Genomic DNA, 25653 nt, shown 5'->3' on the forward strand with positions numbered 1-25653 from the left:
CCACACATTGCAGTGATGGCCACCAATTTAAATGGCTTTAAAGGAGGATGAAACAAATTATTGGAGGATGTGCCTACTAGATTATATATAAGTTCCAGCATTCAAGGGAGTGTGCTGAAGGACATGGGTAAGAAGGTGCTATTGCACTCATATCTTGATTGTGGGCTTCCAGTAAAGCAGCGGTTCAGGAATGTGAGAACAAAACAGTGCACCGAATAGGGTATGGAACTATTCTAGCAAGGCTCTTCTTGTGTTCTTATCTCTGTCCCAGATACTGGGATCTGCTACAGTAAGGTGCTTTTTTGTAAGACTCTGATTTCAGGGCAGAGATTAATAAAGGAAGAAGAAGAAGAAAGATGTAGTAGTAGTAGTAGTAGTAGTAGTAGTGAGACTAGATGTCATAATATTGTCACTTGTTACAGGAAATCATCAGGTATGGGTATGCTCTTGTGAAATCAATTGATAGTCCCCAAATCTGGAAATATTTGGTATTGAGTGGAATCTAAACAGACCCAAAGGAAATGCATAGTGACTGTAGTTTAAGGGTAGGCTGAGTGCACCATCCCGGATGCTGTTGGTCAACAATAGCATCCAAAGCAGTCTTTTGATGTCTTGTTTAGCTACACAATAACTTAGAACTCTTTCCTACCAGATGTGTTGGACTGTAGCTCCCACAATTCCTGGATGGCATAGGAATTGTAGTCCCACAGTTGAATGGCACCAGGACATCTAGCTTAGAAGAAGAAATAGCACCTGTAGGATTGCATTTTGCCCACTTCTGTTCTAGTTGAAGGCACATATTCTCAGCCTACATGAAACACAGTGTTCCAATCTATCTAGAACATCCTCTAACTATCAGGAAGTGGATTCACTAGAGTTTTCATCATGCTTTCTCTCTTTTGTCTCTTTCAGAGGATGTGAACTTGGTCCCAGGAGACCAGCGCTGGATTGGAGCATGGTGGCTGGGACTTCTCATTGCCTCTGGCTGTTTGCTGCTTACTTCTATTCCCTATTTCTTCTTCCCTCGATATATGCTTAAAGGAAGGGTAAGCTTTGATTGCTGGAGTGGAATAATACTTCTGAATGGCAACCACTAAGAGAGTAATCAAATAGCAGAACATATCTTCTGTAGAGATTAAAGCTGGACTTCGGAAAAGTGATTTTCCAAACTCATGGAAGCTTTCCTTCCCAACTAGCATGGTCTGGCTATGTTGGCTAGGGCATTCTGGGAGTTGTAGTCCAAAAGGTGCCTTGAATCCCATCTTGGGAGAAAGGCAGGGTGTAAATTCAGTAAATGAATGAATGCTCCTTTTTCATGTTTAGCCACTAGATCTTAAAAAGAAGAACCGCTTTTGGAGAACTTCAGTTGCTGATGCACAAGGAGAAAGTCTTCATTACTATCCTTTTGCTGAGTGGAAAACTCTCCTGGGTGGTCTCTGCATGGGGCAGGATACTCCGGGAGCAGCCCAGAGCATCCTGGCCCTGACATCTCCCCCTGTTACCTATTGTGACATTGGGTGACTGTTTGCAAATAAATCCTACTGTGCCACCCAGCACAGCCATTACACTAGTGTCACTTTGAGGTCAGAACAAGGTACCCAGCATCAATGACATGACTTGGCACCTTGTTCTGACCTCAGAGTGAGTGACATGCTGCTGCTGCCCCCACTACACTGGACAGCAAAACAGCATTGCAATGGAAGGCTCCAAATTTTCTGTGAATATCTGGAACAGATAGTAAAGTGTTTTTTTACTCTTTTTAAAGAAGAGTATACTCCAGGGTTGGTGCTGAATGGACCAGACATTGTCCAGACTATTTGCACCAGTGTCGGGGCTTGGCACCTGCATTGTACTACCTGCTGAGCAGACAGGGGGAGGCCATTTATTTGCCCTATGCAGACAAGGCCCTGGATGAGGCTATTTTTTAAAAAGGCATCTTAGCTGTTTGCCTCCTGCCTAGGCTGCAAGTTGCTGTGACTAAGAAATCCTTCTGGTGATCTTTATTTTCTCCTCTGAACATCATTTTGGGAGGTTATTAGTATTCCTTTCCATGGCAATGTGCATAGATGCTATTCTGATCATTACTGGATTGGGGGGGGGGGGGGGGGAATAAAAGTGTGCGTGATTTTGCAACTTCAATTGCATGGCTACCTATATAGGACCCATATGCTGCAATTGCATTTTTATTGCACAAAGATTTCACAGTCAGTAGAAACACTGAGCTCTTCCAGACTGGTCTAAAAATATGAAATATGTGACTTCTTGCAGTCTAATTCCTTGAGTTTTATTTCTTCTTGTCACCTCCAAATCCACTCATTTGGATCTTTGATGTGTTTGGGGGGGGGGGGCTTGTAGTGATTTTTTTAATTCTCTAGACAGTTCTTCCAGCCAAATAAATAAATAAATTGGGACATAGTTTGTTGAAGTGGCCCTTTTAAATATTTTCTTTTCTCTTTTTAAAAAAAGTTATATTGCAAAACTGCCATTTCACTGATGCGCTCTAACTAGTTTTTTTAAAAACAACAACACAACAACAACAGCAACAACAATTAAGGAACAAGGAAAACTCCCCCCCCCCTTTTTTTTTTTCTGGCATGTCTTGAACTTAAAAAGAAACCTACTTTGGGGGTGTGAATAAAATGTTCCAGCTGCTTCTAGGAATTGCCAAAAAATAGTTCTGGACAATAGAAATGTCATTAGACATTTAAAAACAAAAAACAAAACTGAGAGCCACAGCAACCAATATCACAACTTCTTGATACATTTGCCACATCTGGAGGAGCCCATCTATGACTTTAAATCTTAAATGCTTCTGTGCTTAGGGTTTTTGGAAGGTGGTGGCCATGCTGGAAGTGTGCCTCAGAAGATTGGGCTTGGTGACATGTTGGCATGCAAATGCAAAACTCCACCCAGTTTTGATCCATGAGGATCATGATTAAAACTGTGATTCCACCTTTTATCTTATTACCCTCCATAGTAGCATAAAGCCCCACCAGGAAATAAGTTTTCCACTGTTCTTCTTTGCAGCACCCACAGGAGCCCAAGTAGAAAGGTTTTTGGTGTGTTAAATGGCTCAAAGCAACTCCTAAAACATTTCAGTCAATTATAAACAGGGGAGAGGAAAGGAGTGAGGTCAGCCGATTCCATTTGTACTGTCAAATCTCTTGGGTAAATTGGGAACAGAGGATTCAGCCTTGGTAGAAGCCAAATCAAACAAAATATATTTCAGGTGGGTGGGATGGCATTGTGCAATGACTGGCACAGTGCATTTACTCAGACAGATGCACTGGTCCTTTTGTTTTCTTCCCTCAGCCCTCCTTTTGTTCTGCTGGAGGAAGAGCACACATTCCACCCTATTACTCTGTTGACTGGATTGGGTGAAGCACAGGAGAGCCTGAGCATGCTTTTGTGTTGGGCCTGTCCTGGAATCTACATCCTGCTTCTTGTTCATTCTGTGTACTTGGGTATAATAGTTCCCAGGGCCCTCTTTCATCTGGACAAAATTCACAGCCGTCATTCTTTGCTCTCCACCACTGTCATTCTGGTCAAATAAAACATTTCTCTTTCTTTCTCTCTTCCAGCATTTGGAATATGAGGTGGACATACTAAAGAAGATTGAGAAAACCAGGGCAGAGGAAGGCTCCTTGGTGGATTTTACTAAAAGTAAAATATTACTCTAAATTTCAGTATTCAGATTTGTTCTTTCTCCCCCCAAGCTTCTGCTGGAAAAAAAATACAGGAACTCTTAGAATATGTAGCTGCCCCTTTCCTGGGATTTGTTTGAGTTACCTTTTCTAATTCAATATGGTTTTGTTATTTAAATGTTCTTTTGAAAGCCTTGTAAACTTCAGGCTTGTGTATAGAACTCAGCACATAGTTCCTGCACTTTAAATGCATCACATTTTATAGGAATGTGAGAACCTTGCCAGATAAGGCTATAGGCCATGACATGGAAATGTTATCTTTTTAGACTAAAGCTCCCAAAATCGCATTGCCAGCATGGTTCCTTCTAGGAGATATAGTCCAAAAATGTAATTTTTCCAAGCTCACACATCTAGTCTAATCCTTTTTCCCACACTGGGCACCTATATGCCCTTTGGATGCCCACCAACTGGACATGAGGGCAAAAACCCTTTCCTGTTGCTCACCAGCAATTAGTCATTCAAAGACATCATTCAGAGACATTCTTCTACTGCTCCTGAAGGTAACAATATAATCCTTATGACTCCTTGATAATCCTTGTAGTACCTTCCAATATAACACTCACGACTTCTTGATAATTATCTGTTTCTACAACAGATAATGTAAAGATAAATCTGACACAGCCTCTTTCTCCCTTAAGTGTATGCAAGGTAGTATTTGCTCTGCCTGGTTTCCTGCTGATTCCTTCTACAACATTTTGATACCAGAGAGAGTGGTTCCAACATATTTCCTCTCACCCTGAACCAAATTTGATTTGATTTTCACAGCTAGAGGAAAAAAGCAGGATTGCTGCATGTGAACATTTGTTTTTGCTCTTACATGGCTTCAGTTTGACTCTGATTTATGGCAATCTTATCCTAAAGTTTTCTTGCCCAGGTATGGATGATAACCATTACCATATATACTCAACTATAAGTCGACCTCATGTATAAGTCGAGGACAGGTTTTGGGGGCAAAATTATGAATTTTGTTGTGACCCTTGGATAAGTCGAGGGTAAAATGTAGGGATATACAACAAAAGATCTAAAGTATGAAGCAAAGAAAAGCAATGCCAAAGAACCTATGAAATTATGGCAGGCATAACTGTTTTGGCTCACACTAAAGGCTGGATGGAAGAGAGAGTGCTTCCAGGACAGATTGCACTCTTGCTTTTCAGGGGATGGTTTCCTTTTAAATATAGTATTTACATACTTAAAGTATAGTACTTACATTGACCCATGGATAAGTCGACCTAGGTTTTTGGGGTTAATTGTTTGACTAAAATTTCTAGACTTATACATGAGTATATACAGTAAGTTGTTTGGTTGTATCATTCCAGTATGTAGTTAAGGTTTTTTTCCCCTCTACTCTTGTCTCCCTATGTTTTTGTTTTGATCTAGATAATGTATTGGGTTTTTTTTAAAAAAAAACACTTTATTACTAGAAAGAGATATATTAGTAACTGATGATGTAGTGGGAAAGAATATTCTACTGCAAATGAGATGTGTAATAAAATGGTAAAGCCCTATCTGTCTAACCATCCAGCATGCCAACTTACTCAGTGCATGTATTCATTCACTTGCGGTAGAATAGGTCCCAGAGTCTGGATAAATTACCTTTTTTGGACTACCATGTCAGCAAAGCGTCATTGCTACTGGTCCATGCTAGCCAGGATATTCCAAACCTTTAATTTTTCCAAGCTTTAGGAGCCATTGATTCAGACTGTGACCCTTGCTTTAAGGCAATGGTCCCCAAACTTTGGCACTCCAGATGTTTTAAACTTCAGGTCCCAGAAGTCCTAGCCAACTTGACCAATGATCAGGAATTCTGGGAGCTGCAGTGTAAAACATCTGGAGGACCAAAGTTGGGAGCCATGAAGGCTGGGACACAAAGAAGCTTCATGGAATTTTGTTCTCCTTGGTCCAGGCACTCCAGGCATATTAACTTGGCATCTTGCTCTACTGTGTTTGTTTCCAGAATTCCCACGAGGCTTCCTAAAGCTGTTCTTCAACCCACTCTTCATGTTGCTGGTCTTGGCCCAGTGTAGCTTTTCCTCTGTTATTGCCGGCCTCTCTACTTTCCTGAACAAATACTTGGAGAAACAGTTTGGTACCACCTCTTCTTATGCAAACTTTCTCATTGGTGAGTGAATTGTTTTTTTTTTTTTTTTATTTTTATTGAAAATTATTTTAATACATACAGGTATAAAATTTTCCATCAAATTTTAAATGATATAAATGATCTAATCTAAACCCCCTCCCTCCCCTCCCTAGACTTCCATCAAACTATGACTTCTACCGTTCTTAATGTAGTTAAACTATATCTAAGACTAGCTCTCAGTCAAACGTCTATCTTCTCTTACTTAGGATATGACATCTAATTCTGGACTGAAAATTATAACAAAACATTTATCAAGAATATCTTGGTCTTTAATATTCTTGACAGCTCCTATTCATGCATATTAAATTCACTAAATCCATCCTTCACCTTCATTCTGTAAATGATTCAACCATGGGAGCCAATGTCTATAAAACTCGTCTAACGTATTCTTTCCCCTCAACGTGGTTAATTTATCCATTTCAAAAAATTCCGCTACTTTCAACTTCCAGTCTTCTACCGTTGGAACTTCGTCGGATTTCCATCTTCTGGCTATCACAGATCTTGCTGCCACCGAGAAGTAGAGCATTAATTTTTGTTTTCCAGAATCTTCTTTTAGTGTGTCTGTCATGTTAAGAAGGTACATTTTGGGGTCAGGTCTTATTTTCAAATCTAATATTTTCTTTATTTCATTATGAATCTGGTGCCAGAAATTATTAATTTTTGAACAATACCACCAACAGTGTAGATACGTACCTACTTGTGTTTTACATTTCCAACACAAATTATTTTGTTTAAACATTTTTGAAAGTTTATATGGCGTAAGATACCATCTTACCAAGGACTTATAAATTGCTTCTTTAATTTCTACACTGGGTGATATTTTCATTTTCTTTGTCCACACCTTCTCCCAACTATCTAAATCAATCGGTTTCTTCAGATCTTTGGCCCATTTAATCATATACTCTTTAATGCCTTCCGACTCCAATTCCACATTTCTAATCATATCATATAGCTTTGAGATTCTTTTATCTGGGTTTAAAATAACCTTTTCTAATTGTTTATCTGACGGGCCTAAACCTGAGGTTTTAGTATCCATTAAAAATCTTTCTTTAAGTTGTCTGTAAGAAAACCAGTCCCCCTTATAACCTTCTTTTTCCAATTCTAATAAGGATTTCAGAGATCTACCTCCCTCTGCATTCATTGTTATATCATCATACGTAGCCCATTTCCACTGTTTTAATTTCTCTCTGTTGTAAAAAGCCTCATTTGGTGATGTCCACAATGGTACCACTGGGCACCATATTTTTTTGTACTTCATCCAAATCCTATTTAGCGATTTTCTTATAATATGGTCATTAAAGTTTCTGTCAGCCTTAATTTTGTCATATATTATATAACCATGTAATCCAAATTTAAGGTCCGCTTTTTCCAAGTTAAGCAATCTATTATTATCTAATTTAATCCAATCTATCAGCCATTCAAGCACTCCCGCATAGTAATACCACCTGAGATTCGGTAGTGCTAACCCCCCTTTGTCTACGGTATCTTGAAGTATTTTGGCCTTGACTCTAGCTCTCTTGTTATTCCATATAAATTTATTCAAATCCTTTTCCCATTTTATAAAGGGTTTATCATTCATTATTATTGGGAGTGCCTGATAAAGAAAGATCATTTTAGGGAGTACCACCATCTTAATTGTGGCAATCTTCCCCATCCACGATAAATTTAGTTTACCCCATCTTTGCAAATCTTTTTTAATCTGGTCCCAAGTTTTCTCATAATTATTCCTAAACAAATCCGAATTTTTTGCAGTTAGTATACATCCCAAATATTTAACTTTCTTTTCTATCTTAAAGCCTGTTTTTTGTTCCAACGTCCTTTTTTCTTCCTCTGATAGATTCAAGGCCAAAATTTTTGTCTTATCTATATTAGTTCGGTAGCCTGCCATTTTCCCAAATTTCTTTAAGGTTTTCAGCACTTGGTCACAACTATCTAGTGGGTTTGCAATTGTTAAAACTAAATCATCAGCAAACGCTCGTAATTTATATTCTTCTCCTTTGCTTTTAAATCCCTCGATTGATTGATTCTCTCGGATATTTATCAAAAGTGGTTCTAGAACCAATAAGAACAACAGGGGTGACAATGGACACCCCTGTCTTACTCCGTTATATATTGGGCATACTTTAGATTTGACTTCATTCACTATAATCCTCGTTTCTTGTTTCCTATAAATTGTTCCAATCATACTATTAAATTCCTCCCCTAAATTCAACACTTTTATTACCTCAAACATGAATTTCCAATATACCTTATCGAAGGCCTTCTCCGCATCGATGAAATACATAGCCAATTTTTTTGCAATTTTCTTTTCATGGATTTCTACTAAGTTAATTAAATTTCTAGTATTATCTTTAATCTTTCTTTTAGGTAAAAAACCATTTTGGTCTTGATGGATCCAATCTGATAAAATAAATTTTAATCTATTTGCCAATATGGAAACAAATAATTTGTAGTCAGTATTCAATAGTGAGATAGGCCTGTAATTTTTAGGGTCTAATAGATCTTTCCCCTCTTTTGGTATCAGAATCGTGTTTGATTGTATCCATGTTTGAGGGATGTATCCAAATTTAACCTCATTTATCAAATCCAATAAATGAACTTTCAGCTGTTCCTCACAAGTTTTATAAAATTCATTTATATATCCGTCGGGGCCTGGAGCTTTATTCAATTTACTATTATGAATAGCCTGTGAAAGTTCTTCCATGGTAAATGGTTTGTTAAGCCTCTCCCTTTGATCCTCTGAAATCTGATTAATTTTTATTTTTCCCAAATAGTTAACTATTTTTGTTTCGTCCACCTTTGGATTTTTATATAACTCCTTATAGTATTCAAAGAAAATGTCTCTAATTTTTTTCTGGTTTGTAATCAAATTATCCCCCACTTTCAATCCTGTAATTGTACGCTTCGCTTTTTCTCTCTTCAGCTGAGTTGCTAATAATTTACCTGATTTATTTGCAGATTCAAAGTATTTCTGCTTGACATATTTCAATTTCTTCTCCATTTCTTCTACCAAATGGTTCCTCATTTGATTTTGTAGCATTTTTATTTCATAATAAATTTTCGAGTTTTTTGGGTTCTTCCTTAACTCTTCTTCCCTATCTTTTATCTCCTCATTTAATTTCCTCAAGTTTTCTTCTCTCTTTTTTCTTTTTTCTGATGCCTTTTTTATCAACCATCCTCTAATTACTGCCTTCATTGTATCCCAAACAATTTGGAGTGATATGCCGTCTTTTAAATTCTCTTTGAAGAATACTTCAATAGTCCATTTTAACTCTTTCACCAGCTTTTCATCTTTTAATAATGTCGAATTTAATCCCCAATTAAATTCTTTCTTTCCCAAATTAAGCTCCATTTGCACTGGACAATGATCAGACCATATTTTCGGAATTATAGTTACTTTACCTATTTTTTTCATCAAATGCAGTGAAACCAAAATAGTATCTATCCTAGACCAAGTTTTATGAGGGTTTGAGAAAAATGTGTAATCTTTCATACTGCCATTTTTTAATCTCCAGGCATCCCCCAATGCGTGCCAGTTCATTAGTTCAAAAAATTCATGTGGTAATTTGCCTTGATTTAGTCTAACTTTTTTCTCTGAAAATCTGTCCAATGCCGGGTTGATTACTCCATTCATGTCTCCTAAAAGTATTATATTTTCCAGCTCTACCTCTGATAACTTCTCCTTTACTATTTTATAGAACTTATTTTTATTCTCTAATGGTCCGTATAATCCCACCAACACATATTTGTTCTCTCTATAACTAATCTCAACTATCAAAAAATGACCTTCTTTATCATTAAATATTTCTTTCACTTCAAATTTATCCTTAATATATAATACTACCCCTTTCTTTTTGGTCTTGGCCGCTGAAATAAATTCTTGTCCTAATCTCACACATCTCAAGTGTTTCTTATCCTTCTCTTTAATTCTAGTTTCCTGGAGGCATATGACATCAAGCTTTAATTTTTGTAAATAGTGGAAAACCTTTTTTCTTTTCTGAGGGGTGTTCAACCCCTGTACATTCCATGTTATAAATTTCAACGTTTCCATCTTTCCCCAAATGTACCTTCCCTCACTAACAGTCACTCATTCCAGATATAAAGAAAGAAAAGAAAAAAAAACTGTTTCTAAAATTTGAGTAGAATAAATAAAATTAAGCACACCTTTATAGAAGATTCTGGAAGTAACTCTTTATTCCTAGGCCACTTCACCTTCTTCCTCCTCTTCTTCTTCTCTTCTCAATCTTTCCTCTTCTTCCAATAGTGTTTGTGGGTCAAGATTGACCAAAGCAGATGTGGCCTCACCGGTTTTTTCTTGGTTAGTCACATCATCTTCTCCTATCGGAGTTTTGGTCTCGCCAAAGTCTTTTTCCTCTTTCCTTTGATCTGATGTGCGTCTTAGAAATGATCTCCCTTGTTCTGGTGAGTTAATTTTCACTCTTTTTTTCTTCCACCAGAAGGTAACTCCTTCTGGAATTTCCCACCGATACGGCACACCTTCCTTTCTTAGAAAGTTAGTTAGACTGGTATATTCTCTTCTTTTTCTGAGGATACGGCCAGGAATGTCCTTCAGAACTTTCAGTTCCACATTTTTACACATAAACGGAGATTCATTATGTTTATTCAGAAAGAGGTCTCTCGTACGTTTTTTGACAAAGCAAACTGTCACGTCCCTGGGTAGACCTCTTTGCTTGGCCACTTGGGAGTTGACTCTGTAGATAGTATCAATTTCATCTTCAAAAAATATTGGATCTTTCTCTAGGAATTTTGCAATGTCTGTTATTAATATTTCTTCTAGATTCTCTTCTTTATTTTCCGGCAAACCCCGAATTTTCACACACTTTTCCTTTAGCTTTTGTTCCCAGATTGCTCGTTCATCAAGGTCTTCATCTCTTTTATTTAAAAGACGCCCATAATCAGATTCTAGCTTTTCACTTCTAAATTCAAGTATGTCCACTCTTTGTTTTGTTTTTTGAATCTCTAATGTAAGGCTGTCGACCGCTTGCTTGATTTCCTTCAAATCAGACCTTATCTCTTGTCTTATTTCCTTCTTAAAACTGTTCATTTCCTTTGCCAAATTAGCAGAGAGGTTAGAGGATAAGTTTACTGATAGGTTCTCTATTTTATCTAATATTAATTGGTTCATATCTTGTGCGTTTAGTTTTTCCGTAGAATTTCTTCTTTGGCTTTGGGTCAAAACTTGAACTTTTTGTGTTTGATATCTTGTATTCATTCTTCAGTACTTTTTTTCCTTCTTTCTTTCACTTCTGTTATCCCTTTTTCTATTAAATAATCAGAATTTTCCCAAGGTCAAATTATTTACAGTTAATCAGGGTTTCACCTCCAAACGTACTGTAGATAAATTGGCGAGGCCAACAATCCTTCAATCTATAATTTTTAACTTGGCCTTCTCCTCTTATCCCTTAAATTAAACTTGTAACCTAGATTTAAAAAGGTTTTCTTAATTCTTACCTCTATACAGTCTTCAACAATTTTATTTAATACAATACGTAATATAAGAAATTAAATTCCCTCTTCTCCCCCTATTTTATTTTCCCCCCTCTCCTTATATATCAAGACTCAAATTTTTCCTTCCCCCTGGACCACTTCTTCTTCTTATCCCTCCCAGCTTCTACTTCTGAGACCCCAACCCTTCAAATCAGCTCTATCCACAATCAATTCCACCCTAATTTCCTTCCCCCCTACTATTGTTAAGTTGAGGATTATCTTTTACCCTTAATTTTTATCCTTATCCCTTCCCCTTCTCAAATTTCTTTCTTTCAGAACCTTTCTAATCCCTTCCAAACCTCTAACCCCTTCCAATAGCCTTTTAAAGCTTCCCTCCTTATTATTTCTCAGACCAGCCCTCCGCAATTAGCACAGTAGACAGACATACAGGCAAGAAATGGGAGAAAGCAAATTATTTCTAGAACAGCAATTCTATTACCCCCCGTTCCAAGTCCCGTTCTTTCCCTTTTCTTACAGGTATTCCTTTTTTTTTTTTTAATTTAAATTCTATTTAATTCCCCCCCTCCTGCCTTCTACTATTTCCCAAAAAGTCTTTTCCCAATCGCGGCGTTCCTACCGACGATCTTGCGCCTCTCCACTCCACTTGCTTCCGCGTTGCCTTTCCCTTACTGTCTCTATGATTTCTTCTTTCCAACTCGCTGGTTCTTCCGGGTTCCGGCTTTCTTCTTCCGTCACTTCCTTTCCCTCCCCGCTGCCGCTCTGGCCTCCTTCTACGGTCGCTCTTTCCTCTCCACTCGATGGCTTATGTTGATCCGCTCACTTCCGGGGCCTTTCTTCCTTCTCAGCTCCTCCTCTCGCTCATCACCGGTCTCCCTCCCCTCTCTCTCTCCTCCTCCGCGCCGCTATCTCCAGCAATCAGTTCCAAGGTCAATACTTTGTCTCCGCACTTTCAAAATTTATCTTCTCTTAGCAACTTTGAATGTCTCTCCCTTCTGTTTCTCTCCTTTCAGCCACTGGTTAATTTAACCCCTTATTTACACTATTGGTCTCCGTCCGTTTGTGCTTTTATATTTACAGGGTTATCGCTCTAAAATCTCCATTCTTTTTGTTCCGGAGGGGTTTTAGAGAGGTGGAGTTTATAAAAGTTTCCCAGATGTAAAGCCTTATTCTTGGTTTGATATGAGCTGCTCTCCGTTCCCGCTCCTACTCAAACCATAAACAGACCAAACAGTTAAAGAATGTCCCACGCCAACCGGCAATCCCAATATCCTTATTTACAGTCCAGGCAATCTTCTAAACAATCCTAAGCTATTTTTCCCAGCAGTCCAATAACGGAGAATGTCATAGTCCTTATACAATATGCTCCTTTCAATATATAATCTTTTAAAAAAACTGGTGGGCGTCCCTGTGCGATAATCGCCACTTACTAGAGCGGGCGTGAATTGCTCTTCAGATTCCCCTTCTCAAATGGCTTCCTTCTGGCTCACATAACGAGTCAGATTTACTGCTGATTTCTCAGCTCCTGAGAGGTATGGAATCTTCCGCCGAGCCTCCTCTGATTCTTCTTTCCTTAAGATGAATTTTTCTGGTTTAAGGAGCCCCTTTCCACCAGAAACTCCCGCTCTATAGAGACCTCTCTGCTAGAGCCAAGCAGGGAGTGTCTCAACGGGACGCCATTCCCAGCCGAAGTCCCCATTGGTGAGTGAATTGTAATGGCTCTGAACTAAACAGGGCTAAGAACAAAATTCAGTTTTCTCTAGGCCATTTATAAAATCAACTTCATTCCCTTTCTGATATAGGTTTTGCTTGTAGTAATAGAGCACTGTCTCTCATTACTGAAGATGGATGCCTCATTATTTCTCCTTCTTTCTACCCTTTGCAGGAGCTGTGAACTTGCCTGCAGCGGCTCTCGGAATGCTCTTTGGAGGCCTCATCATGAAGCGGTTTGGCTTCTCCCTCAAAGCCATTCCACGATTCTCCATTGTTGTGCTACTCCTGTCCACACTGTGCTGCCTCCCTCTCTTCTTTATGGGCTGTTCCACACAGAAAGTGGCTGGAGTTTATCCAGCCAGGTAATAATGCTCCACTCTTCATAAGCACTTTATAGAAAACAAGAACTTGGATTAGTTAACCTTCAAACTGTAGACCTTCATACAAATATTTCCATGCCCACTTTAACTGCCTTCTCTGAATTATATCCCCCTTTTTCATTTTGTTTTAATTCTGTAATTAATTAATTAGACTAATTATCTATTTAAGTATTTCATGAGCAACATAATAGCATGACCAGTACTAACATGGATTACAATGTAGTGTTCGCTAGACAAAGGATGTTCAGTTTTCAGATCGCCAAAGGAAGGGGCCTGTTTATGAATATTTGGATCTCACACACTGAAATACCCCTACTTGCTTTGTGTTCTCAAATTCACCATAGCATTCACAGTTTATATAAATGCTTGCATGAACTTCAGTTGCACCAAACATATACATAGCTCTACATCCCAGTGACACCTGCTGGTGTGAGTAGGGCAGGGGGTCTGATCCTCAAATTTCCAAGTGAGACTAAAGCTTGGGTTCCTTCTGGGAAAAAGTCAGCATACAAATGAAATAAAAATAAACAAATACATAAACAAACAAATACATAAATAAAATAAAATCAACCATTGGCCACTGCATTCTGCTTGGTTGGGGGGGGGGCAGTTCTCTAGCAGAATGATATCATGCAAAGCAGCATTAAGTTATGAAATTCCTTGTCAGAAGGAGGTAGCTACAGCTGCTGGTGTAGATAGGTTTAAAAGTGAATTAAAAATATTCATAGAGGAATAAGATTCTCAGAAACTGTCAGCCAGAAATCACCAGATTTGAAAACTTTCTGTCAATGAATAGAAATTGCCAGAGAACAACAACATGGTGGAGCTATGACCTTCAAGCTCTGATTATGGACTTTTCAGAGGCGTCTGGTTGACCACTACTGCGTCCAATACACCAGCCCTGAGACAGAACAGCAAATGGGACACTGCCTCCCCCAAGGTGCATAATACCCCAAGCTAATCATGTTATTTTGGCACATGAGATAAGAAATTCCATATGCACCATTCCCTGCTCCTGACTGTAAAAAATGGTAAATATCTCTCTTATTTTAAACTAAAAAATATTTTAATAAATATCTTCATTTTTAAGAATAAAATATTTAACATAATATATATATATTATTTTACTATAATAATAAAATAATATTATTTTAATATAATAAATAGTAAAATAAATAGTAGAAATAATATACTTTAAATATCTGGAGGAGTATCAAACTACAGGAGAAGAGACTTTACATAAACGTTAGGAAGAGCTTTCTGATGGTGAGAGCTGTTCAACAGTGGAATACAATGAATCAGAATGTGATTGAGTCTCCTTTGGAAGTTTTAAAACAGATGCTGCATGGCCATATGTCAGGAGTACTTTGAATGTGTCTTCCTACATGGTAGGGGTTGGACAGGATAGGCCTTGAGGTCTCTTCCAATTCTATGATTCTAGATTAGAAGATGGAATGAACTTGTTTTCTGCTGCAGTGGAGACTACAACAGGAACCAATGGATTCACATTACAAGAAAAGGGATTATACCTAAACATTAGGAAATTTTTCAGCAATGAAGTGGGTAGTGAACTTTCCTTCTTTGGAAGTCTTCAAACTGAGTTTGGATGGGCATCTTTCAGAGGTAGAGGCAGCTCTCTTTTTAATGGTTTGCTTTTGGACATTCTGCTATTTTAACGGATCTAAATTAGAGTCATATATCACACTTTTGAACCCTGGTCTGCTCTTTCAACCACTCCTGCTGCTTTTTTCTTTCAGTTGATTCATCACACTGGGTGTGTTTTTTCTTTCTCTGTCTCTCAGTCTGCATCCGCACTGCAGGAATACTCCAGGTTGACAGCACTTTAACTGTCATGGCTCAATGCTATGGAATTTTGGGAATTGTACTTTGTGAGGGCACCAGAACTGTCTGACAGAGAAGGCATAATGCCTCCCAAAACTACAATTACCAAAATTGAGCCATGACAGTGAAAATGGTGTCAAACTAGACTATTTCTGCAGTGCGGATGCAGCCTCAGTCTGCGGTGCGGATGCAGCCTCGGTGAACTTGGGGCCATCTAGTGTTTTATCTTGTATTTGCAAGCTAAAAAAGACTATGTTCCATTTTTCAACCAATTCTACTTTTGAGTGCTTCTTGTACTTTAGCTGTGCATGTGAAGAGGTTGGACTAATTGGTCATTGCATCTATAATTCTAATAACAAGAAATTAAATAACTTAAATTTCACAACATCTAAAATGTCCTGCCTGAGGCTGTTGCCTCACTATGTCAGTGAACAGGGCTGGTTTTGAAAAGCATTGAAAAATTATATTCAGTCATTTATTGTAGATATAAATTTACTTGCCAAAAAAAGAAAATTACCACTTCTTAGGCATTTTCGAGCATAAAACCAATAACTTGATCTGTGCATGGTCTCCCATTCAAGACTCTGAACTCAAGAGTACATAGTAGCTGAAACATGATGGAGGTCTTATTCATCCTCAGAAATGTGAACCCATTCACAAAAAAGCTCTAGGCAAAACCCTAGATTTATTTTAAAAAATCTTCCTGAACTCAGTGACAGCGGAATAACTGTGAAACGTCTATGACAGAAAACATTATTTTTACTTTAAAAGCTTCAATTCTTTACAGCTACCATAAAGACGATCTCGGAGGACTAAGCTAGCAGAGATTTCTGAGATCTCAGTTTCTATGGCTGCCACACATAAAGCACAAGATTAGCTTTAGATAGCTGCTCACAATATTTTTCAGAATATACAATAATAACAAGCTGCCTTGAGTCCTAGCTTTGCCAGGAAGGCAGGATCTAAATAGATAAAATAAGAATACAGGGCTTGGACAATTTACTTTTTTTTAACTACAACTCCTAGAATGGGGACATGGCAAGTAACTATGGTGACTGGTGACTGGAGATCCTGGAAATTGTAGTCTAGAAAAAGTAAGTATTCCAAGCTCGGATGTATTGTGATCTCAGCCATAGATTGAACTTATACCTCCCGTTTTAATTACAGACAACTTTGAGCTGATATTGTCTTCCTTATGCCTGAGATGCTCTGTGGATGATGGAATGGGAGCATGCTTATCAAGTATGCAGATGACATCAAATTAGGAGCAGTAGCTAATACTCCAAAGGACAGGATCAGAATTCAAAATGACCTTAACAGATTAGACAGCTGGGCCAGAACGAACAAAAAGAATTTCAATGTGGAGAAATGCAAGTTACTAAGGCAGAAAAAATGAAATGCACAGATAGAGGATAGGTCACAAGTGGCTTGGCAACAGAACATACAAAGGGGATCTAGGAGACTCATTAGACCATAAGGAAAACATGAGTCAACAGTGTGATGCAGCAGTTTAAAAGGCCAATATGACCTAGGCTGGATCAATAGGAATGTAGTGTCTAGTTCAAGAGAAGTAACAGTGCCACTCTTCTGTTATAGTGAAACCTCACCTGGAATTGTTTACAGTTCTGGGCACCGCAATTTAAGAAGGATGTTGACAGGCTGGAATGTGTCCAGAGCAGGATAACCAAACTGTTGAAAGGTCTGGAAGCTGTGCCCTATGAGGAGCAGTTTAGGGAGCTGGGTATTTTTAGCGTAGGGAAGAGAAGGTTGAGGGGTGACATCATAGCCATGTTTAAATATTTGAAGAGATGTCATATTGAAGATGGAATAAGCTTGTTCTCTGCTGCTGTAGAGACTAGGACACAAAGCAGTGGATTCAAAGTACCAGAAAAGAGATTCTACCTAAACATTAGGAAAAACTTCTTGAAAGTAAGAACTGTTCAACAGTGGAATATACTGCCTAGGAGTATAATGGAGTCTCCTTCTTTGGAAGTTTTTGAACAAAGGCCAGATGGCCATCTGTCGAGAGTGCTTTAATAGTACACAGCAGTGGGTTGGACTGGTTGGCCCTTGTGGTCTCTTCCAAGTCTATTATTCTATGATTCTATAAACTGATCATTTTCCCTCCAGTAGATTACTCACAATATCAAATTGCTTTCTACCAGAAGTGGGGAATGTTTTGTTTGCATGTATGTGTGAGTAATGATTGTGACCAACTTTACTAAAAAAAAAAACCACTTTTGGACTGCAGTAAACTAGATTTTAAAATTTCAATGGCCCAAGAATAACAGACTGTGAAACTGAGGTTAATCACACAATGCATTCAAGAAACCATTGTATCTAATTTCACTTGATTTTCTCTCCCTTTCTCCTTTTCTGATATGTAGTTCCCAAGAAAAGGACCAGTGCAGCCAACAATGCTCCTGCTCCAAGCATCTCTTTCATCCAATCTGTGGAGACAATGGTGTGGAGTACCTCTCCCCCTGCCATGCTGGTTGCGCCAATTTTTTCTCTAATTCTTCCACACCCAAGATTGTGGTAAGTAGCATCACTGGGAACATTGGGGGCTTGAAAGTTTAGGTGTAGTTTTAATGGCCACTAGTTTATCTTTATGGGGTCATGTTTAAGGAGTGCTCCGCTTTATCCAGCATAGCTAATGGTGAAGAATCAAATCAGCAGAAACAGAAAAGTTAAATTTTGGAGTACAACTCCCAGACTATCCTGGATGGCATGGCTAATAAGAGTAGTAGTACAATGTAACTTTCCCCATCTCTGCCTTGAGGTCTAGTGCCATCAGGAGAGGCTAAAGTTGCCCACTCCACTCTGCACTGGCCAGTTATAGCTTTCCAATGACTCAGAGAGAGGCATTTTAAACTGCTAGCTGATATTTTAAATGGAAATGTCAAGAATCAGACATAAAGCCTTCTTACAAAGAACATGTTGGACTAATGAGCAATGGTTGTGCGATGAACTTACTGTGTTTCTTCAACTAGATCTACACAAACTGCTCCTGTATTGATGCCAAGAATGGACAGTCCTCAGCAAGGACTGGATCATGTCCACTGAGCTGTGCCCACCTGCTACTGCCTGTTATATTCCTCATCTCATTCGCTGCACTGATTGCCTGCCTGTGTCACAATCCTCTGTACATGATGGTGCTACGGTAAGGAGGGCCTAAGTCAGGGTAGACAACTGTGACAAGTCTGGGGGCCACTTTTCTGGCCACAATACCACGCTACCAGTTAGGAGTTGCACAGACTGCCAAAAACGCCACAAAAACACCCAGAAGTCATCTGCTTCTGGTTTTGAAAAAAATATATGATATTTTAAAATAATAAACCGTGCTGGGGCAAGGGGTGCAAGCTAATTAAAGGGGGAATTGCTGCACCTGGATGAAGGGGCAGAAAGGGTAGTCTGAAGTTGCTGAGGGCCTTGTAAACTGCTCTGGGGGCAATGTGTATCCTCAGGACTGCAATTTGATGTTTCCTGCTCCTGGCCTAGTGTTCATCACACTGCATATGAATATACAAGTACACCTTCATGAATGAAGGAAATGTGTTCCTGGGCATTACTCCTTTTAACAGAAAATGTGGTACCAGAGGCAGAAATAACATGGAAATAATATATATTTCAACAAACTAGTTATCCAAAATCTAATAGTTTGTTGTTTACTTTGTGCTTCAAGTTGTTTCCATCACTATGCAAATGTGAAATCATGCAACCAGGTCTGGTAACTCTTGCATAAGTAAACCAAAGCATTTTAAATCTTCTAAAGACTACTTGAAAGATTCTTCCAAAATATATGCAAGGATTATTAACCAATCTCCACATTTCTTAGAATTTCCATTTTGGTGACCAGACTTATAGAACTACACTTTTTTAATTTGCTAGGACTAGCTGGTGAAACAAACTTATCTTTTTCCACCTTTCTCTCTGTTTTACTTTCCATGCATGCTCAATAAGGGATTCTGGAGGTATCTGCTCTTTACCTGCCTGTTGTAGGCAGGCCCACACAACTACAGTAGAAATAACCTACTTTCCCAGCTCAAGCTTTATTGTATTGTTTACAATACAATACAGTAAAGTCCTCTTCTATCATCCCAATGTCAGTGTTGCTAAAATAACAGCCAGTTAGAAAGTGGACAGAGAGGAAGAAAGAGTATTGAATGGGCATAAAAAGAATGTGTAAGGTGTTTCTTTGTTAAAGGTTTTGCAAACCTCATCTGTTCTTTAGGGAATTCACAGGCTTTTGTAATTTTTGTTTATTTTTTCACTCATTCCTATCTGTTTCTCACCATAAAATTATAGCATAAACTTGGAAATAGAAATAAATGCACAAAGTCTGCAAGCACTGAACAATAACTTTGTAAGCTCACTGAAACAGAAGAGAATAACTGAAATCGCAAATGTATATATTTATGTCTTTTAACATCCTCTGAAAGATTAAGAACGTGTGGCTTTGGCTGGCCTCTCTGGGAAGATCATTTTACTATTTCAGTACTGCCATTGTGAAGGAGCTGGTTTATGAACTTTTCTGCATAGCTATAGCCCGAAGCAAAAAAGTGCTGTCTTGGAGCATTTAGATGGCTGAAAGCTGCACTGATGCCATGCTGCCAGGAAAATACCAGGCCAAAGGTTCTGCTTCCAGTAGCCCAGTTTAGGACAATGGCGGCGGCCTGGATCGGGACCGAGCACATGCAGTCACCACGATCCCAACACAAACAGAGCTGGCATGGGCCTGCTGTGGTCCTTTTGGCCCATTTGCTTCAGGCCAACATTAAAGATAGTCCACCTTTTGGCCTCACTTCTTGCATGTAATAGAAACACAAAATATATGCAGACATCTTAGCTTTCCTGCAGAACCTCTGAGCCCAATGTCTTGGATGTATGATAAGCTGTATTTTTACCCTGTGCAGGGTGGTGAACTATGAAGAAAAGTCATTTGCCATTGGAATCCAGTTCCTGTTGATGAGATTGATTGGTGAGTGCCAGTCTGAGGCTATGACCCTAAGTATACTTACATCAGGGCAGGGATTATTATTGTTTTATTATTAACATTTATTTATAGAGTGCTGTAAAGTTTGCACAGTGTTTTACATAGTAAGGGTAAAAAAAAGAAAAGAATAAAAACCTGCCAAGCAGCGTACAATCTAAAACAACAACAAATGTTGGACAAATTTGTCATGTTCAGTTCTGCTCACTTTCCCATTTTTCAAGAATTAAATTCATTCTAGCCTGTTTTCATATCTGTTTGCATTTTTGACATTAAAAGTTGCAAAAAAATGTGTACATGTATCCATTCACTTGTCTCTTAATGTTCATATTTTTAGGCACTCTTCCTAATGCACACTTTTCCTTATGCATGTAATTTCCTCTGGTATAATGTATTTCTGTGCTCTTCCCTTAATAAGTACATTTATGTGTACATTTTCCCCTATTGCATGCATTTTTATGCACATTTTTACTTGTGAAATTGATGGAATTATAGAATTGGCAAAAGTGTGACCATCTCCATACAACTGCATTGCCTTTTGTTAAATCACAGTATAACTTGAACCCATTTCTTATCCAGACCGTGAGCCAGGAAGTATAATTTCCCCAGCTGACCAAATCCTTTGTATCCTTCATTTTTGGATGCCTTGGCAAATAACATTATCAGGATTCTTAGTACTTAGGATACTATCATTGAAATGTTTGAAAGGTTAGCAAAGGAGGGAGGCCGCACAGCAGAGCTCCTACAAGATCTCGTCATTTCGATACCATCATATTTCTAATGATGTTATCAAGCCTGCATTGGGATTCAGCTTTGCCACTGGCCTCAAAGATATTTTATAATTAGGGCCGGAGGGGAGACTTCATTTGCCAAGCTGAAATCTAAAGGAAGCTTTTAAAAAAACTGATGTGCAGGGTTATATAGAAAAGGTAGTGGTGTGAATGTGTATTTTAAAGAAATTATAAGTTAATTTTAATTAATTGTTTAATTATTTAAACAAATCACTGTCCATGAATCTGAACTGATATCTGAATTGGCCTTTAAATTAAACAAGTCACCATTCCTAAATATGAACTGATATCTACATTGGCTGAAGGGACTGGCTTTTTACACCTGCTAATTCACATAAACAGTCTTTCCCGCACCCCTGCTCAGATGAAGGCTCAGCTCCCTGTTTCCCTGGGGACAAAGACCAGGAAAGGAAGTTCCATATTGAATGTTTCTCCATGAGGTTTCTGTGTACTCAGATCTAAATGTACAAAATGTAGGCTGTGCTTTGAGGCCTCACCTTTTTCTTTTTTTCTTTGCTCTGAAGCCTGGTTGCCAGCTCCTGCTCTGTTTGGTTTTCTCATCGACACCTCATGCATCTGGTGGAGCAAAAGATGTAACAAGAGTGGTGGATCATGTTTTTACTATGACAATAACTTCCTCCGTAGCAGGTAAATCGTCTATGCAGTTTCTGTTGAGTTAAAGCAAGGAATTTATTCACTTAATATATTAGAATGTTCATGAAAATCTCATTATTAATACCAGCCTTTGTTGGCCACATTCATATCTCAATCTGTACACCCCCCCAAGGAGCTGAGGTATGCATATGCATTTACCAAGGGATGAGAACATATAGGACATCTGCAGCTCTGGCAGAGGATTTGGTGGTCCTAAATGGCCACTTGACTTTATGGGGTTGTTGTTTTAAATTGGCTTTAAAATGCTGTTCTAGTGTTATTTCAGCCCCACCCCAAACCACTTGAAAATTACTGGGAAGTGACATTTTCTAAAATGACAGTAGTGTGGTTTTTATCGATTCAGGCAAAATTGGCCCTCATGCTACACAAATGTGCTTGCCCCTGTTTTATCCCATCTTGTCCTCTGAAAAACTTGGGAAAGTAGATTAATCTGTTGGAATGTCTTCTGTGTAGGAGTTTTCTTACTGTGCTTGAGAGTCCCAAATGCAAGTTTGCTGCACTAACATTTATTCCACCCTCCAAAAAGTGCAGAGTAGACCTAAAAATTAATCATTGGTTGGATGAAAGGGTAAGCAGAAGAATTCTTGGTTTCTAGTGTGGCTTGTGTGTGTATTGGGTGGCAAGGTAGCAATTTATTCCCCTTTCAGCATACATATTGATGCTGTTACCCCTGCAGGCGGCTGCTTCTCAAAGGAAGTTGCTTGATGCCAGATCTCTACCACACACTCTGATTCCCTACTGTGCTAATCCATGTGTGCAACTCTATCACACTGAGCCTTTAGGCTGCAATTTAAAAGAAAAACCCCAGACCTAAAAACTACTGCATGATGATTTCCCATTCTGTTGGAGTCCCAATTATTTAGGCTCCTGGGGCCATGTGCATGAATATGTCTCTTGGCATACTCTTATACTCAGAATGTTTTTTTTTTCCTTTGCTTGTGAAAATCTTTTGAGAAGGACTTACTGTGACTGTGATCTAGGGCCAGGCTTCCATGTCTAGGAATTCCCCCTGAACCAACGCCCAGAAAACCTTCCAGATCTTCCCCTTTCTCTAGAAGAGAATATCACTCCCCAGGCCCTGCTTTTATCCAGAAGAATGTTGCAGAGTATTTTATATTATGCAGATGAATGTCTACCAAGCCAAAGATTAATACAGTACTTTTATTTATTGAATGTGCATATATCCATTGTCAAAATCCCAGTGAGAAAACCTCCCCAACCCCATTCTTTATTCATGCTTATCTGGCTTTGGGATATTTGGACTGCCATCACAGAGATGCAGCCTTCTTTCTTTGCCTCTTGGAGCAGGCAGCTGTTTCTTCTCCTACCTGCCTGTCCAGAGAAGCACTTGCTTTGGCCTCTAAGTTTTTAACCCAGCATATTCTGCAAAGTCTTCATTGATGGAGGTCAAGGAAGTGAGGTTCTCTGAAAGGGAATCCTAGCGTATCAAGTATAGAAGGACTCTAGCAGCAATGGACTATAGACTTGCCCGAGTGGTTTTAAACTCATTCAGTCCAGTTGGGAGAGGTGGAAAATTGCCCACCACTAAACATAATAGTTTCCAGGACTGGCCTGTAAATGTAGAGGAACTAACAAGTACCAGACATAGATGCTTGGGACAGGAGCTATCACTGCCATCTTTCATATAGACATGAGGGAAAAGGGAGCATCAGAGATCTTGGAACTGTTCCTGGTGTTCGTTTGTTTTTCCCTGATGCAAATATCCCTCTGATGGACCAAGAGAGTTTTAGTGATATGGAAAAGAATTCTGAATCTGAGACCCTTTCACATTATACAATTGTAGCACTATGACTAAACTTTAACTGCCCTGGCTGCATCCTATGGCATTGTGGGAATTTGATGAGACACTAGATGAGTTCTCTGGCAGAGAGCTTTAAACCTTCTTTCCTAAACTACAAATCCCAAGATGCCTTAAAAATACTGATTTGTTTGACAATAACTATAAAATCAAATGAAAAGAAATTAAAAAGGGCTTACAGGCATGAGACAAATTAGTGTTATCTATAAGGTCACATCGAGGCCATTGAAATGATGGACCTACCAAAAATGAACTTTCTGTTTCAAACAATTCCAATTTTGAATAGTGATACATCCATAAAAGAGAGGCTAAAAGATATTTGAAATTTTATTTGGAATAATAAAAAGGCAAGAATAAATTAGAAAACTGTGACATGACAACGAGAAGGAGGAGGAGGAGGCATGCCAGACTTGGACCTGTACTACCAAGCAAATGTATTAAATTGGTTGACAGACTGGATCTGGTTGGAAAACAGAGAATTGCTTAATTTTGAGGTGTTTAACAGTAGGCTTGGATGGCCCAGATATATTTGGTATGCAAAAACAAAGGTTCATAGTGAGCTTTGACAACATGTGATCAGGCGATCTCTTTTAAAGATCAGGGGGAGGGATCAAAAAGAAAATATATAGGAAGATTCCTCTATGGATCTCAACACATAAAGCTTGCATTGGTAGATGGAAATCGCTTGATAAATGATTGACCTACAAAGACATACTTTTTAAAACTGAAAATGACAAGTATGAATTGAAACCAATAGAAGACTTAACTCAGTTGGATCCTAAGATGCATTGGTTCCTATATATTCAATTAAAGGAGAGATTTAAAATGGAAATTAAGATAGAAGAGATAGGTGAAGATTCTTCGGAATTTGATAAACTTCATTTTAGTAAGGGAAGTAAAAGAACATCAAAAATCTACACATTTCTACAAAACTATGAACAAGAGCAAGACATTATATCCAATGTGATGATTAAGTGGGCATCCAATTGTGGACAAAGTATAGATTTCAAAAGCTGGAAGTATGCAAAGAAAAAATCAAAGAAATTCACACAGTCCCAAAATCTAAGAGAGAACTATTGGGAAATGGAACAGGAATGGTATTTGACCGCAAACAGATTTGCAAAGATTTATAAGAAGGATTCTGATTTATGTTGGAAATGTCAGTCAGCCAGAGGGACTTGGTTTCACATATACTGGTGCTGTCCAAAGTTGAAAAAATATTGGAAACAAGTCCACATATTGATTGAGAAGATTACAAATAAAAAATGAAATGAGGCCTGAAATATATTTATTGAATATGTTAAACAAAATTTCTCCCAACATTGAAAACAAATATCGGCAAGTCTTACTATATTTAATATCGGCAGCCAGAATGATAATAGCACAATATTGGAAAAGACAGGAAATGCCTGAAATAGATGACTGGTTATTAAAACTCTTGCAAATTATAGAAATTGATAAATTGACTTCCCTTTTAAATCATAAGGATATAGATGCAATTGAGAGAGAATGGTTTCAAATTATGGAATATTGCAAAACAAAGTGGTTGTAAGATGCAGGAACTTTTATAATGTTATATACAATATATGAGCGAATAAATTACATTACTATTTTAAGATAGAAAATGTTCTAGGAGGACTGTGTTTTAAAATGTAAGTTATATTTAAAATCAGGAATGGAGATGACAAGTAGATTAGGGACATGATAGTGGAGAAGGAAGTCACTTAGTAGAACTGAGGGGGGGTGTTATATTTTATATTTTTAAAATATATAATCTCCTGTTAATTATGTGATGAATATGTTTTTATATATATATTAAAAATTTAATAAATAAGATTTTTAAAAATCCCAAGATGCCTAAGGATGGAACCATGGCAGTTAAAATGGAATCATAGTGCTATAATTATGTATAGTGCACCTGTGCCACATGCAGCTTTCAGCTTACGCTGAAGCCATGCAGCAATAGAATGAATGGTGCATGTGCCGCCATACCTGAGCCACATTATATTGAATGGGGTTGAGCATACACATTTTTCAGCTTTGCGGGGGGTCTGGAACAGATCTGCCGCATAAGATAAGGCTCCACTGTAATATGAAAGGATCTTCTATGAATATTCTTACATCAAGAGTTTC

At 38.3% G+C, this 25653-nt stretch overlaps 1 protein-coding gene across 1 annotated transcript in view; it reads left to right on the plus strand.

Annotated features, from left to right (window-relative positions):
• Window positions 1-25653, plus strand: part of SLCO2A1 (solute carrier organic anion transporter family member 2A1) — an 82553-nt gene that overhangs the window by 55214 nt on the left and 1686 nt on the right. Inside the window, exons 6-13 of the mRNA XM_042456819.1 lie at window positions 913-1046; window positions 3582-3663; window positions 5659-5823; window positions 13193-13382; window positions 17630-17780; window positions 18236-18405; window positions 20159-20223; window positions 21551-21674. Coding sequence (XP_042312753.1) covers window positions 913-1046; window positions 3582-3663; window positions 5659-5823; window positions 13193-13382; window positions 17630-17780; window positions 18236-18405; window positions 20159-20223; window positions 21551-21674 — 1081 coding nt within the window. The remainder of the gene's footprint in view (window positions 1-912; window positions 1047-3581; window positions 3664-5658; window positions 5824-13192; window positions 13383-17629; window positions 17781-18235; window positions 18406-20158; window positions 20224-21550; window positions 21675-25653) is intronic.

This window comes from Sceloporus undulatus, chromosome 3 (genome assembly GCF_019175285.1).
Source record: "Sceloporus undulatus isolate JIND9_A2432 ecotype Alabama chromosome 3, SceUnd_v1.1, whole genome shotgun sequence".
Taxonomy (NCBI): Eukaryota; Metazoa; Chordata; class Lepidosauria; order Squamata; family Phrynosomatidae; genus Sceloporus; species Sceloporus undulatus.